This window comes from Moschus berezovskii, chromosome 9, assembly GCF_049115385.1.
Source record: "Moschus berezovskii isolate FMDL1 chromosome 9, NW_MosBer_1.0, whole genome shotgun sequence".
In the NCBI taxonomy this organism is placed as follows: Eukaryota; Metazoa; Chordata; class Mammalia; order Artiodactyla; family Moschidae; genus Moschus; species Moschus berezovskii.
In genome coordinates, this window is record NC_142468.1 from 85,507,112 (window position 1) to 85,523,092 (window position 15,981).

The 15,981-nt window shown below is 38.1% G+C and overlaps 1 protein-coding gene and 1 long non-coding RNA gene across 2 annotated transcripts in view; one reads left to right on the top strand and one right to left on the bottom strand.

The window, feature by feature from the left end:
• Positions 1-15,981, top strand: part of JMY (junction mediating and regulatory protein, p53 cofactor) — a 72,684-nt gene that overhangs the window by 36,137 nt on the left and 20,566 nt on the right. The window contains exons 3-7 of the mRNA XM_055437458.2: positions 342-492; positions 4,002-4,171; positions 6,944-7,109; positions 7,726-7,913; positions 11,949-12,035. Coding sequence (XP_055293433.1) covers positions 342-492; positions 4,002-4,171; positions 6,944-7,109; positions 7,726-7,913; positions 11,949-12,035 — 762 coding nt within the window. The remainder of the gene's footprint in view (positions 1-341; positions 493-4,001; positions 4,172-6,943; positions 7,110-7,725; positions 7,914-11,948; positions 12,036-15,981) is intronic.
• The window catches only part of LOC148776605 (uncharacterized), a 39,949-nt gene continuing 30,923 nt past the window's right edge, over positions 6,956-15,981 (bottom strand). Inside the window, exons 2-3 of the long non-coding RNA XR_016038270.1 lie at positions 10,848-10,916; positions 6,956-7,081 (exon numbers count right to left, since the gene is read on the bottom strand). This is a non-coding gene — a long non-coding RNA (uncharacterized LOC148776605). The remainder of the gene's footprint in view (positions 7,082-10,847; positions 10,917-15,981) is intronic.

The following is a 15,981-nucleotide window of genomic DNA, read 5'->3' on the forward strand; positions in this document are numbered from 1 at the left end:
AAATATAATTATCATAAAGGAGGAAATAAAAATTTCTAAGCACCCCAAAATAATGAAACATTTTGTTCTATGTTCTTCATTTATATATATATAGAGAGAGAAGAGGGAAGGATGAAGAATCCAATAGAGGAGGAAAAGGGAAAGATGTTTCTATATTAACTGTCTTCAACATTATTGTTAATTTAATTGTTTTGTAAATTGATAGCATCTCCTCAGGAGCAGAGAAAAGCAAGTATTCTTTTAGAACCAAGAGTGCCTGACCCACAAATGTTCAGTAGGTGTTTAAGGAATGAATAAGAGGAAGAAATGATTTTTTCAGTTTTTCTTTTTTCTTTCTAAAGATTTCTATGGAAAATGACTACCTGGGCCCCCGAAGAATTGAAAGTCTACAAAAAGAGGATGCTGATTGGCAGCGGAAAGCCCACATGGCCGTTCTGTCCATTCAAGATCTTACTGTCAAATACTTTGAAATAACAGCTAAAGCTCAAAAAGGTGAGTTTCCCAGTAAAGTTATCCTTGTTAGGTATTTTTAAAAATTAGTGGAGGATTTTTTTTTTCCCCTTAATGAGTGGTTTAAATATTTTGTGTTCACAATAATTATAGAAAAGTATATAAAGACCACTCAATCCTAGAAGTTAAAGAAGAGTACTATTAACAAGTTAAGGTATATCCTTTCAGTCTTTTTCTAGGCATTATGTGTTAACATATACTCACCTTTAAAATAATTAAAAATAATGGGTATTCATATAGCAGATTTCAATTCTGACAATAAATGTTCCCAGTTACAGAGCTCACAGCTTAAAGGCAAAATTCCCAAGAAGACTGCCTTCCCTTCAGACACTGCTTGCGAATTTGGGGTATCCACAGGCCATCTATACTTCTAAACAATAGGCTACAAATTTAGTAGTTCTGCTACAGCCCTTTCAAGTTTGAAAAATTCACTGCAGTGACTCAAAGAACTCAGGAAAACATAGTTCCCATTACAGTTTATAAAAGATAGAAATCAAGGGTTTCCCTATGATTCAGTGGTAAAGAATCCACCTGCCAATGCAGGGGACACGGGTTCTAGCCCTGATCTTCGAAGATCCCGCACATTGCAGAGCAGCTAGCCCCATGTGCCACGACTGTTGAGCCTGAGCTCTAGAGCCTGGAAGCTGCAACCACTGAAGGCCACCCGCCCGAGAGCCTGTGCTCCACGGTAAGAGAAGCCACCTCAGTGAGTGCACCTTTAGTGCACCGCAATGAGAGAGCAGCCCCTGCTCATGCAACTGAAGAAATGCCCGCACAGCAGCGAAGATCCAGCACAGCCAAAAAAAAACAAGGAAACTTCTTTAAAAAAGATAGGAATCAAGCCAGATGAAGAGATCCATATGACAAGGTCTGTCTGTCTAGGTCCATTTCTTCCAAATCCCTTCCATAGGAGGCCACAGAGATCTTTCCACCACTCTCTGAGAAGCAGTTTGAATTATTCGTATTCATATAGAACATTCTATATTCATAATTTTCTGCATTACCTGCATATTCCTGAGTTGTTGGAAAATAATTTCCAGTGAAGTGAGCAGCAGTTAGGTGAACGAATACACTCTGTCTGTCGAGATGTTGGTAGCAAAGTATTGACTAGCTCTTATAGTAGGTAACACCATGAGACTGAATTAGGACAGAAACTGCTCTATATACTTAGTCCTTAAGTGGAAAGTGGGAGAGAAGGCTCCAGACTATTTTTGCTTTTACAGAATGTTCAGCTTTATTAAGTTGTGATTACAGATTCAGGTAAAAATGAGGGGAATAGCAGCAGCAGCAGCAGCTAAGTCACTTCAGTCGTGTCCGACTCTGTGTGACCCCATAGATGGAAGCCCACCAGGCTCCCCCGTCCCTGGGATTCTCCAGGCAAGAACACTGGAGTGGGTTGCCATTTCCTTCTCCAATGTGTGAAAGTGAAAAGTGAAAGTGAAGTCGCTCAGTCGTGTCCGACCCTTAGCGACCCCACGGACTGCAGCCTACCAGGCCTTCAGTACTATTTTCTAGGCAATAGTACTGGAGTGGCTTGCCATTGCCTGCTGGGGAATAGCAGACTAGGTATTTAAGCAACTAGTTTAACTCTCCTTGATTTTAAGTCACCAAAACTCCTCAGTTTCACATATCTGTGTTGAATGTGTTGATAATGCCACCATGCCTATTCTATAGGATTGCTAGGCAGATAAATAGAATACATGGAAAAAGTGCTTTGAAATTAACATAGCATCATGTTAATATGAGTGATTGTGGTTGTGTGTGCATGAGGGAGAGAAGAAACAAAACAGACCACGTATTTGATTAATATTGCTATGTAAAGTGAGAGAAACGCTTGAGTACATATTATCCTCTCATTTAATTTCAACAAGTCTTCCAAGGAGGTACTGTATTTCCTTATGTTTATCATTCAAGGGAATTTAGCCCAAGAACAGTTAAGTTTCTGCCTTAAGTTACATGTTGATGGGTACAAGGTTAGGCTGTCTCCTAACCTCCTGCTGTTGTTTTTTACCCTACAGCGCACTGCTATATTGATACTACAGTTGCATAAATATTGTCATACATTTTTTGAAGAGATAGGCAGAGATTTAAAATGGCAGAATCATTTGATATGTAGGCAATATAAGTAGATGTTATTTGTTAAACCCTAAAATTAAGGATCAGGTCAATGTTCAACTATGTTAGCATTTAAAGGCCACAGAAAAACAGAGAAACCAAAAGAACTATATTGAGAGACGATTCTGAGTAAGTAGATTGCTCATTTGTCATATGAACTCAATAGATTTTTAAGACTAAATCAAGAAATAGTAATGTTCTTGAATGCAGGTAATTACCGGGAGCAGGTTCCAAGTTGGTTGCATTTGGTCATTGGGACTAAGGGTTGGAGGGAGGGAGTTGAGCCCGAGAAATTGTTCTTTTCCACTATCAGGTTCTCTGTGCAATTTTAATTTTTAAGTACGTTCTAGCGGTATTGTAAAAAAAATTTTAAATTTCATGAAATTCTGAGGCCGATGTTACTGAGACACTTTTTGCAAAGAGAGTTATGATGTAGTTGTAATACAAAAGTATTAATCACTTAACCTCTGAGCATAAGAAACTACTAGAGAATGTATATTGAGCTAAAGACTATATTAGATACTTCAAAATCATATTGCCTGCCTCTTTTATGATAGTTAAAGCATGTTTCTGACCTGTTAAGCAGAAGGGACATAGAATGGTTGGATTCATTGTATAAGGACCCAAGATGAGCCAGCACCACACTTTTATCAGTTAGACAGTTAACTGATATCAGTTAAAACTTATTTTAACTGGAAGCTATTATCTGTTTGATTGTCAAGAAATGTTTCCTGGATGAGGCCTCTGTTGTGGCAACCTGGAAGTTTTTCCTTTTTTGTGTAGTGGCCAGAAGTCTTCCTTGGGGCTTATCTGTACTCCAGCAGTAACCTTAGCAGCATAAGCGTCATGATAATGTCTAGACACGTGTTTCACTCTATATCATATCATTAAAATACTTTTGGAGAATTCAAAAAGTATATGAATTTAAATAATTTTTAAATAACCTTTAATAGTTATGGTTCTTATTTCAAGTAACATACCTCAGAAAAGATATGAACCTTCACAGAATAAAGTTTTATAGAAACTTTGAAATTTAATAATGGAAAATGTGAAAAGAATAATTTTAGGTAAGTTTTAAAATTAACTTGAAAACTAAGTTTCATTTTGAGAAAGTTATTTCTCAGGACGATTATTTAAAATTCTTATTGGAGACATTAGAGAAAATCTAAGATAGTATTGATTTATATAGGTTATAGGTATTTTATCATGTTATAGGTAATCTGTCATGAACTGGTACAGGTAATTTATCATGAGGGTAGGATTTATGTGCTTATCTTTGAGTGGGTGATCAGTGCGATCTTAAGACTTCCAAATTCTGTAGTATCAGGTTGTTTCATGTCTTAATGTCTCAGTGTCCTTTTTAAAATTATCAATAGCTGTGTATGATCGAATGCGAGCAGATCAGAAGAAATTTGGTAAAGCGTCATGGGCAGCAGCCGCTGAACGTATGGAAAAACTTCAGTATGCAGTTTCTAAGGAGACTTTGCAGATGATGAGAGCTAAAGAGATCTGTTTGGAACAGAAGAAACATGCTCTAAAAGAAGAGGTAACAAAAACCATGAGAAAAATATATTAAAAATTATTTTTAGTTAAGATGTGCTATATTTGGTACAAGAATTAAATTTTTCTGACCCTTCAGGCAGCACTATCTTCATGAGGTGATGATAACTTTCATAATGGGGCCTATGATAGAATTCAAGTTATCGCATTTTCACAGCATCCCAGCTTGACTGTAGGCAGCAGTTAACAATTGTTAAAAGAAAAAGGGGCACTCATTTCCTATCTCCCCTTCAACTCTCACCACACCTTGGCAACTATTTTCTCTCTTTAGATTTGCTATTCTGGACATGTTATATAAATGAAATCATAAGACGTGATTTTTTTTCAATGCTTTTCACCCCACATAATATAATGTTTTCAAAGTTCATCCATACTGTGGCATGTTTCATTGCTCGGTCTACTTCTTTTTCAAACGATACACCACTCTATAGTTATACCACACTTTATGCATTCATCAGTTGATGAACTTTTGGGTTCTTTATTTTTAGAGCTTTATGAATAAAGCTGTTATGAACATTTTAGACAAGGTTTTCCTTTATCTTGGTGTGAAATGCTATTTAACATATTGAGGAACTGCCAGACTTTTCCAAACAACTGTACCATTTCCATCCTCACCAGCAGTGTACAAAATGATAGAATTCCTCCACATCTTTCTTTACATTATCACTAATACTGTCTTTTTTGTTTTAGCAGTCCTGGTGGGTGTGAAGTGGTGTCTTGGGGTTTTGATTTGCATTTCTCTGATGGCATTTATGTCTAGTATCTTTGTGTGCCAAATTGGCCACTTATATGTTGTCTTTGGAGAATTTCGCTTCAGATCATTTGCCCATTTAACTTTTTTTTTTCGTGGTCTGTGGATCTACTGGAAAGCTAGGAAGCTTCCTAAGTTCTTTACATATTCCAGATACAAGTCTTTTATCAATTATATGATTTGTAAGTATTTGCTCCCATTCCGTGGCTTGACCGGATTGGCTTCTAATATGTATCTGTGAAAGTTGTACGTTCTACTCTACAGAAGAACAAAATGTCATCACTGCTTTTATTAGTAGAGCTTTATGTAAAACACATTGCTTTATGAACGTGCATGCACATGTCTACTCTTATTTTAAAAGACTGTATGAGGTAATCTATAATATATTATGGCTCTGATCTAGAAAGAACTTTTGTTAATGGATTTGTTTTTCCCTCTTCTTATTTGCTACTATTGTTAAAGGAAAAGTTAGAACTTGTTCTGAACTTTTTCACACTATTCAGAATCTCTTACAGATTTTAGCTCCATCTGTTTTTCATCTGAGGCATTTCTACTCTAACCTTCTTTTCTAGTTAGCTTTCTCCTTTATGTTTCTAGAAGTTTCTTAAGTTCTAGAACTTTAAAACTTGAAATACTAGCATTTTATTGACTCTGAAATAGAGTGCTACTCTTCATCACACTGACTAGCTTTATTCTAACCAGGATGAATAGTACTAACGACATAGGGTGCCTAAAAGAGCTGCAGAGAGTTAGGTTTATAACTGTTTGCTATTGCAAGAACATTTCTTACTGGAATTGGTCTCTTGTGGTAAAGGAAGGGCGAGGCTGAACTGGGCCAGGGAGTTTGGCATTTATCGGTGGGGTCATTTTCCCTGGGGTCATCCCAGTACCATAATAGTCTGTTTTGAATGTTCTGGATTATGTTTGAGTTCTTCAAAGGATTTGGTAAAACTGTCAGTCATTCTGGCCAGGTTTATGCTTGTTGAGTGATATAATATATGCATTGTGATTTTTATATAAATCTGTGATGATGACTGCACTAGTTTTATTAGTGTTAATTTAACACAGCCACATGACTCATGAGACACAGACCAAATGTGATTTTTTAAGCCCATCCCAAACAAATCCCTTGCTTTATGATACAGTCCTACCCTGTGGTTTAAATTATGAAAGTGAAAGTCACTCAGTCATGTCCTACTCTTTGTGACCCCATGGACTTAATACAGTCCATGGAATTCAGGCCAGAATACTGGAGTGGGTAGACTTTAGCTTCTCTAGGGGATCTTCCAAACCCAGGGATCAAACCCAGGTCTCCCACATTGCAGGCAGATTCTTTACCAGCCCAAGAATACTGGAATGGGTAGCCTATCCTTTCTCCAGTAGATCTTCCCAACCCAGGAATCGAACCAGGGTCTCCTACATTGCAGACAGATTCTCTACCAACTGAGCTATCAGGGAAGCCCTGATAAATTATGAGGAGATGTTTTTAAAAATGTTGATATGTTGCATCTCCTTAGGTTGTTTTAAAAACAAAGACTTCTTCCAAATGTGACAGTGGTACATTCCATAATACAATGCTGAACTTTGAATAACTTTTAAATTAACATTGAAATATTAAATATCACCCAGGGAAGCAAAATCCTATTTGATTAAAATTTTAACTACACTTTAGAATAAGTACTATTCTTTTTCATTTATCTCCTTTTTAACTGAGTCTTGATTATAATCATTCTCACCTCTTTTTAGGTCACAGACTCTTCTGTTTGTAAATTTGAAAGCTAGAAGCACTGTACTCAGAGGAAAAAAATACATGTACACACAGCTTTGTACACACATTTAGTAGGTTCTTAAGTCATCTGTACCTGAGCCTTTGACCCCAGATTGTCTGCTGTTGTTCAGTTGCTTCATGGATTTACCCTGTGTGATCAGTTAGAATACATTTCCAAACATAACTTGATTTCTTGTTCTCTCCAACTGGATAGGTCCTTATTTTTATTTTCAATGCAGATGCAGAGTCTCCAGGGCGGTACAGAAGCCATAGCTCGATTGGATCAGTTAGAAGCTGATTATTATGATCTGCAGCTTCAGTTGTATGAAGTACAATTTGAAATCTTGAAGTGTGAAGAGTTACTGTTGACAGCACAACTGGAAAGCATCAAAAGACTTATATCAGGTATGATGTGTATCCAACAACACAAGTCAACACAAATACGTTTGAATGAATGATGCATTTCCCCACGTAGTTGTTTGCCTGCCTAGGAAAAATGTACATGGATACTAGCTTTATTTCTTCTGTTGAGGCTAAAAAAACTTAATGCAAAGTCAAACAAGTGATTTAGTAGATGTAGCAGTTCGGAGAAGGAAATGGCAACCCACTCCAGTGTTCTTGCCTGGAGAATCCCAGGGACGGGGGAGCATGGTGGGCTGCCGTCTATGGGGTCACACAGAGTCGGACACGACCAGCAGCAGCAGCAGTTCAACTATGATCTTACCTTTGTAAAGTACTTTCTAACTTGCTTTGTTGCTTCAGCCAGAATCTGTACTCTCAGATTTTTAATTTAGGAGACAAGGTTCATAGCTTTTTACATTGAACACTTAACTGTGTGCCAGATACGGGCATACACATCCCTCCTCTGAGGTGTATTTCCTAATAATCACAATTTTGCAGAGAAATTCAAGAGGTAATGGCTTTCCTTGAGGTTACAGAATTAGTGAGTGGATAAGAGTTGCTCTCTCCGGCTCCATAGCCCATGCTCTTAACCATTGCCCCTTGATTCTGTTTGTAACAGAAAAGAGAGATGAAGTGGTATACTATGACACTTATGAAAGCATGGAGGCCATGCTGGAGAAGGAAGAGATGGCAGCGTCTGTGCATTTTCAGAGAGAAGAACTACAGAAACTTCAGCAGAAAGCACGCCAGCTGGAGGCAAGACGTGGCCGGGTTTCGGCCAAGAAAGCATACCTCAGAAATAAAAAGGTGTAATTGCTTGACTGTAACCTTAATTTACATCTTGCTTTTATTCATTACTTAATCCTTGACCCATATCTAATAATTCTAACCTGATTTGTCACTAATACTTGCATATCTTTTAAAACTAAGAATGATGTCTTCTCGATACTCAAGCCATTATATTGACATATTGTTGTCAGAGAATTACCCTCTTAAACACGTTAGAACAGCCAGTGGTGATGTGCTATTTGCCTCAGCTACCCAAAGGTGATTCTGCTTGGGTGTGACTACCAGACTCTATGTCATGCAAATTCTGGCTCCTTTTTATTTAAGGAGGTCAGGGGTGCTCTATAATTAAGTTGACTGGTTCTAATCTCACTCTTCAAGGAAATTTTTATTTATGTATAAAAGAAATTCAAAAAGGCAAATGGTTGTCTGAGGAGGCCTTATAAATAGCTGAGAAAAGAATAGCAAGGAGAGGTAAGAAAGCCTTTTTCCATGACCAATGCAAAGAAATAGAGGAAAACAGTAGAATGGGAAAGACTACAGATATCTTCAAGAAAATTAGAGATACAAGGGAACATTTCATGCAAAGATGGGCACAGTAATGAACGGAAATGGTATGGACCTAACAGAAGCAGAAGATATTAAGAAGAGGTGGCAGGAATACACAGAAGAACTTACAAAAAAGATCTTCATGACCCAGATAACCACGATGGTGTGATCACTCACCTAGAGCCAGACATCCTGGAATGCGAAGTCAAGTGGGCCTTAGGAAGCATCACTACGAACAAAGCTAGTGGAGGTGATGGAATTCCAGTAGAGCTATTTCAAATCCTAAATGATGTTGCTGTGAAAGTGCTGCACGCAGTATGCTAGCAAATTTGGAAAACTCAGCAGTGGTCACAGGACTGGAAAAGGTCAGTTTTCATTCCAGTCACAAAGAAAGGCAATGCCAAAGAATGTTCAGACTACCGCACAATTGCACTCATCTCACACGCTAGCAAAGTAATGGTCAAAATTATGCAAGCCAGTCTTCAACAGTATATGAACTGTGAACTTCCAGATGTTCAAGCTGGTTTTAGAAAAGGCAGAGGAACCAGAGATCAAATTGCCAACACCCGTTAGATCATCAAAAAAGCAAGAGAGTTCCAGAAAAACATCTGCTTTATTGACTATGGCAAAGCCTTTGACTGTGTGGATCACAACAAACTGTGGAAAATTCGTCAAGAGATGGGAATACCAGACTACCTTACCTGCCTTCTGAGAAACCTGTATGCAGGTCAAGAAGAAATAGTTAGAACTCGACATGGAACAACAGATTGGTTCCAAATTGGGAAAGGAGTACATCAAGGCTGTATATTGTCACCCTGCTTATTTAACTTATATGCAGAGTACATCATGCAAAATGCCAGGCTGGATATCAAGCGCAAGCTGGAATCAAGATTGCCGGGAGAAATATCAGTAACCTCAGATATGCAGATGACCCCACCCTTATGGCAGAAAGTGAAGAAGAACTAAAGAGCCTTTTGATGAGAGTGAAGGAGGAGAGTGAATAAGTTGGCTTAAAACTCAGCATTCAGAAAACTAATATTATGGCATCCGGTCCCATCACTTCACGCAAATAGATGGGGAAATAATGGAAACAGAGACTTTATTTTGGGGGGGCTCCAAAATCACTGCAGATGGTGACTGCAGCCATGAAATTAAAAGACGCTTACTCCTTGGAAGAAAAGCTATGACCAACCTAAACAGCATATTAAAAAGCAGAGATATTACTTTGCCAACAAAAGTCCATCTAGTCAGAGCTATGGTTTTTCCAGTAGTCATGTATGGATGTGAGAGTTCGACTATAAAGAAAGCTGGGCACCACAGAATTGATGCTTTTGAACTGTGGTGTTGAAGATTCTTGAGAGTCCCTTGGACTGCAAGGAGATCCAACCAGTCCATCCTAAAGGAAATCAGTCCTGAATATTCATTGGAAGGACTGATGCTGAAGCTGAAACTCCAATACTTTGGCCACCTGATGCGAAGAACTGACTCATCTGAAAAGACCCTGATGCTGGGAAAGATTGAAGGCAGGAGGAGAAGGGGACGACAGAGGATGAGATGGTTGGATAGCATCACCGACTCGATGGACAGGAGTTTGAATAAGCTTCAGGAGGTGGTGATGTACAGGGAAGCATAGCATACTGCAGTTCATGGGGTCTCAAAGAGTCGGACACAACTGAGTGACTGAACTGAACTGATAAAAGTGTGTACCAATTTAGTGTATAGTTTTCACTGTTCATTCATAAACTAAATCTGAGGTAGGGAAACTTAGCCATATAGATTCTGCACATTTAAACTTAGTCTCTGATCTGCTGTGAGCGATCACACCATTTAGTCAGGGGTCTCCAAATGGTCTTGTCCCCTGCCCTCCCCTTTCCCTGTCCCCAGACCCCCAAGTTCAACAGCTGAGGTGACGGAACTGCAGGGAAAAGGAGTGACAGAGGCTGTCACTTTCCTCAAGAGAAAAGGCTCTCTTTCCTCAAGAGAGGAAATTAGAAACACTGTTCTAAAAAGAATGATGAACCATACTTATGGTATGACAGATCAAGGTGACTCTCTATGTAACAACACCCTACATTCCTTGTTGTCTGCATATCAGCATGCCCAGGGTCACAGACTCCCTGGTTAATCTGGCATCCATGATAGAATTCCACACCCAGGGGTAGTTCTTTGGCTACAAGTAAATCACACCCTGCCTGTCCTCTTAAAAGAATAAAGATGATCTCTGGCTGTCCCATGAGGACTTGAGGTCTATCGTTTGTGATTAAACTTTTCAGGAAGAATAAATAGAAACAACATTGTTCTTTTATATCTTAATTCTCCCGTAGCCAAAAAGCATTCTCATACTTGAACATTCCTTTATCCTATTTGCTGTGACTATTTCACTGCAGAAATGTTAGTGATACTTACTATGAGGTATTACTTTGGATCCTGCTGGAGTTACTGGGCAAATGATGGCATATGCAACATATCACCTTTCTAAAATAAAAATAAATAATTTTGAGACACACCTGAGCTCTGTTCTAGATAAGGAATTACAGACTTGTATCCTCATTTTTATAACCAAGGGAACTAAGTCTTCCCGAGCGAAAGTGGCTAGTATGACTCAGAGATAGGATTCTATCCAAGGTCTGTGTGACTGGAAGCCTGAGCCTTTGTATCACTACATCATGCCACTTTCCCCTGTGGAGATTGCCTTGGAGAGGTTCATTTCATGATCAGTATATTTTAGGCAATAGAGTCAACCCAGTGTGGGTGAAGATAGGAAATTGATAAAACAATTGCTTTAAAATACAGCTTCCTGGCTTGAAAGGTTACTCATATATGACTTAGTGATCTTTTGGTATGACTTTGAAAGTGTTGGAAATTAATGTTAACCCTTGTACCTCTATAGGACCCAGAGAAAATGAAGACAGCCTGGTACTGCTGGAGAGTTGCCAGATGATAGGATAGTGCATTATTTTGTTAAGAGCACATATCTCTTATTTAATATATTTTCATGTGATTAGAATTAGCATATCTGTATTATACTTTCTTGTCTTTAAGGTCTCTTTTTAGCTTTGAAATCTACCTATGACCAAAAGATTCAGATTTCATGATAGTGTTTAAACCAATCCAGGCAAAGTTATGTTCTTTAATTCATCAGAGAGCACTTAAACAGAGTTTAAGAGTTATGTATCCATTTTTGTTCAGACTATTTTAAAGAGTATAATACTACTTAGAATCATATGGCCTAAATCTTCAGATTTGAAAGAGGCTTTTAAGATTCCTATGTAATCTTCCACTCTACCATGGCCATTCCTCCCCTTCCAAAAAAAGGAAGAAATCAGGAATTCTGTAGTTTAATAAACAAGTGTTTTAAGATACTAATTTATGCTGGTTTATGCTGCTTCAGTATTCCAGGTGAGAAACCAGAGGTGGCTTACTTTATATTTTATTGTGTAGGTATATGTTAAGATTAAAATTTAATTTATTCACTTGTATTAAAAAACACATTTCATGTATTTTTAGGAAATTTGTATTGCAAAACACAATGAAAAATTCCAACAGCGCCTTCGGAGTGAAGATGAGTATAGAACCCACCACACAGTACAACTAGTAAGTTTGCATTCTTGAAAACTTAGAATAAAACTTTGAATTTTACATATCGCAAAGTGAATAAAATCTACAGAGATTAAGAAAATATTATAGCTAGATGTGAGCATTAGTGGGAAAATTGGTTCCAGGATACCTGCCCTGCCTGTATCCCTCAATCCCCAAAATCTCTGAATGTGCCAGTCCTTTATATGATAGCATAGTAGTTATATATAACCTGCACACATCCTCCTATATTCTTTATCTCTAGATTACTTATAATACCTTATACAGTATAAATGTGATATAACTAGTTGCCAGTGGGCAAATTCTTTGAATTCTGCTTTTTGGAACCTTCTGTGTTTTGTTTTGTTTTTTTACCTCCCTGCATATTTTCAATCCAAGGATGTTAGAATCCAAGGATGTGGAACCTACAGATTCAGAGGGCCAGTTATGTATATATTTCATTATAGTACAGTTTCCCCTACCAGTAAAATCCCACACAAGAATGTTACATTTGTTACAGTCTGAATCAACATTGACATCATTACCACCCAGAGTCCATAGTTTATCCTTAGTGCTTGTCCATTCTGTTGGTTTTGCCAAATATACGACATGAATCCACCATTACGGTATTGAATAATGTATTCACTGCCCTAAAAATTGCCTGTGCTCCACCTCTTCATACCCCTCTCTCCACAAACTCCTGGCAACCACTGATCTTTTTGTTTTGCCTTTCCCAAAAACATTTAATTGGAACCACACACTTATGTAGCTTTTTCATATTTGCTTATTTAACTTGTAATTTGCACTTAAGGTTCCTCTGTGTTAGTTGCATGGCATGGTAGCTTATTTTTTAGCACTGAATAAATATTCCATTGCCTGTGTGTACCACAGTGTATTTGTCCATTCAGCTAGTGAAGACATCTTCCTTCCAAGTTTTGACAATTAGGAGTAAAGCTGATAACGTGGGAATGGTTATATGTGTACATTAAATTTTCAGCTCTTTTGGGTAAATCACAAAGAATATGATGGGATCTTACGGGAAGAGTATATGCTTACCTCGTAGTAAACTGCCAAACAGTCTTCCAAAGTGCCTATACCATTTTACATTCTCACTAGCAATGAATAGAGTTCCTTTTACTCCACATCCTCACCAGCATTTAGTATTGTCAGTATTTTGGATTTTAGCCATTCTAGTAAGTGTGTAGTGATATCTCATATCTGCTTTTAGTTCGCAGTTCCCTAATTGTATGATATTGGGCATATTCTCACATGGCTTATCTGCCATCTGTACCTCTTCTTTAGTAAGTGTTACTTTTTCATTTTTATTAGGTTATTTGTTTTCTTCAGGATAATAGCCCCTTTCAGATGTATCTATTGAAAATACTTTCTCCCAATCTGTGACTTGCGTTTTCATTCTTTACACAGTATCTCCCAAAACTGAGTTTTTAATTTCAATGAAATCCAGCTTACCAAATCTTTGTTTGATGTATTATTGGTGGTGTATCTAAAAATTCACCACCAAAACCAAGGTCATAAATTTTCTCCTATGTTATATTCTACAAGCTTTATAATTTCCCATTTTACATTTAATTCTGTGATCCATTTTTAGTTAATATTTGTGAAGAGTGTATCCCCCCTCCCCATTTTCTTCTTTTTTAAATGTGGATGGTTAGTTGCTCTGGCACCATTTGCTGAAAAGACTGCAATTTTTCCATGGAATTTTCTTTGCTCCTTCAAGGATATATTGATTATATTTGTTTGAGCTCTCTATTCTGTTCCATTTATCTAAGTTTTTTTGCCTCTCCAAACAAGTTTTAAAATAAGAGCTGAAATTTTGATTAGGATAGCACTGAATGTCTAGCTCAAGATGGGAGTAGTTGAAATCTTAACAGTAGTGAGTCTTCCTATACATGAACAGAGAATCTCTTTAGTTTTTCTTTGATTTCTTTTATAAGAGTTATAGTTATATAACTACGTATAGTTATATACGGGCTTAAAGAAAGGAAAACCACTAGTGGGGAAAACCACTAGACTATTCAGGTATGATGTAAATCAAATCCCTTACGATTATACAGTGGAAGTGACAAATAGATTCAAGGGACTAGATCTGATAGACACAGTGCCTGAAGAACTATGGATGGAGGTTGGTGACATTGTACAGGAGGCAGTGATCAAGACTGTCCCCAAGAAAAATGCAAAAAGGCAAAATGGATGTCTGACGAGGCCTGCAAATAGCTGAAAAAGGAAGAGAAGTGAAAGGCAAAGAAGAAAAGGAAAGATATACCCATTTGAATGCAGAGTTCCAAAGAATAGCAAGGAGAGATAGGAAAGCCTTCCTCAATGACCACTGCAAAGGAATAGAGGAAAACAATAGACTGGGAAAGACTAGAGATCTTCTCAAGAAAATCAGAGATACCAAGGGAACATTTCATGCAAAGATGGGCATAATAAAGGACAGAAACAGTATGGACCTAACAGAAGCAGAAGATATTAAGAAGAGGTAGCAAGAATACACAGAAGAACTGTATAAAAAAGATCTTCATGACCCAGATAGCCACAATGGTGTGATCACTCACCTAGAGCCAGACATCCTAGAGTCTGAAGTCATGTGGGCCTTCAGAAGCATCACTACAAACAAAGCTAGTGGAGGTGATGGAATTCCAGGTGAACCATTTCAAATCCTCAAAGACGATGCTGTGAAAGTGCTGCACTCAACATGCCAGCAAATTTGGAAAACTCATCAGTGGTCACAGGACTGGAAAAGGTCAGTTTTCATTCCAGTCACAAAGAAAGGCAATGCCAAAGAATGCTCAGACTACCGCACAATTGCACTCATCTCACACGCTAGCAAAGTAATGGTCAAAATTATGCAAGCCAGTCTTCAACAGTACGTGAACCGTGAACTTCCAGATGTTCAAGCTGGATTTAGAAGAGGCAGAGGAATCAAAGATCAAATTGCCAACATCCATTGGATCATCGAAAAAGTAAGAGAGTTCCAGAAAAACGTCTACTTCTGTTTTATTGACTACACCAAAGCCTTTGTGTGGATCACAACAAACTGGAAAATTCTTAAAGGGATGAGAATACCAGACCACCTTACCTGTCTTCAGGGAAACTGTATGCAGGTCAAGAAGCACCAGTTAGAAACAGACATGGAACAACGGACTGGTTCAAATTAGACAAGGAGTACGTCAAGGCTGTATATTGTCACTCTGTTTATTTAACTTGTATGCAGAGTACATCATGTTAAATGCCAGTCTGGATGAAGCATAAGCTGGACTCTTAAGATTGCCAGGAGAAATATCAATAACTTCAGATATGCAGAAGACACCACCCTGAGGGCAGAAAGTGAAGAGGAACTGAAGAGCCCCTTGATGAAAGTGAAGGAGGAGAGTGAAAAAGCTGACTTAAAACTCAGCATTCAGAAAACTAATATCATGTCATCTGGTCCCATCACTTCATGGCAAATAGATGGGGAAACAATGGGAACAGTGACAGACTTTATTTTCTTGAGCTCCAAAATCACTGCATATGGTGACTGCAGCCATGAAATTAAAAGACGCTTGCTCCTTGGACAAAAAGCTATGACCAACCTAGACAGCATATTAAAAAGCAGAGACATTACTTTGCTGACAAAGGTCCATATAGCCAAAGCTATGGTTTTCCCAGGAGTCATATATGGATGTGAGAGCTGGACCATAAAGAAGGCTGAATGCCGAAGAATTGATGCTTTCAAAGTGAGGTGTTGGAGAAAACTCTTGAGAGTCCCTTGAGGTGTTGAAGAATACTCTTGAGAGTCCCTTGGACTGTGAGGAGATCAAACCATTCAATTCTAAATGAAATCAGTTCTTCATTGGAAGGATTCATGCTGAAGGATTCATTCAAAGCTCCAATACTTTGGCCACCTAATGCAAAGAACTGACTCATTGGAAAAGACCCTGATGCTGGGAAAGATTGAAGGCAG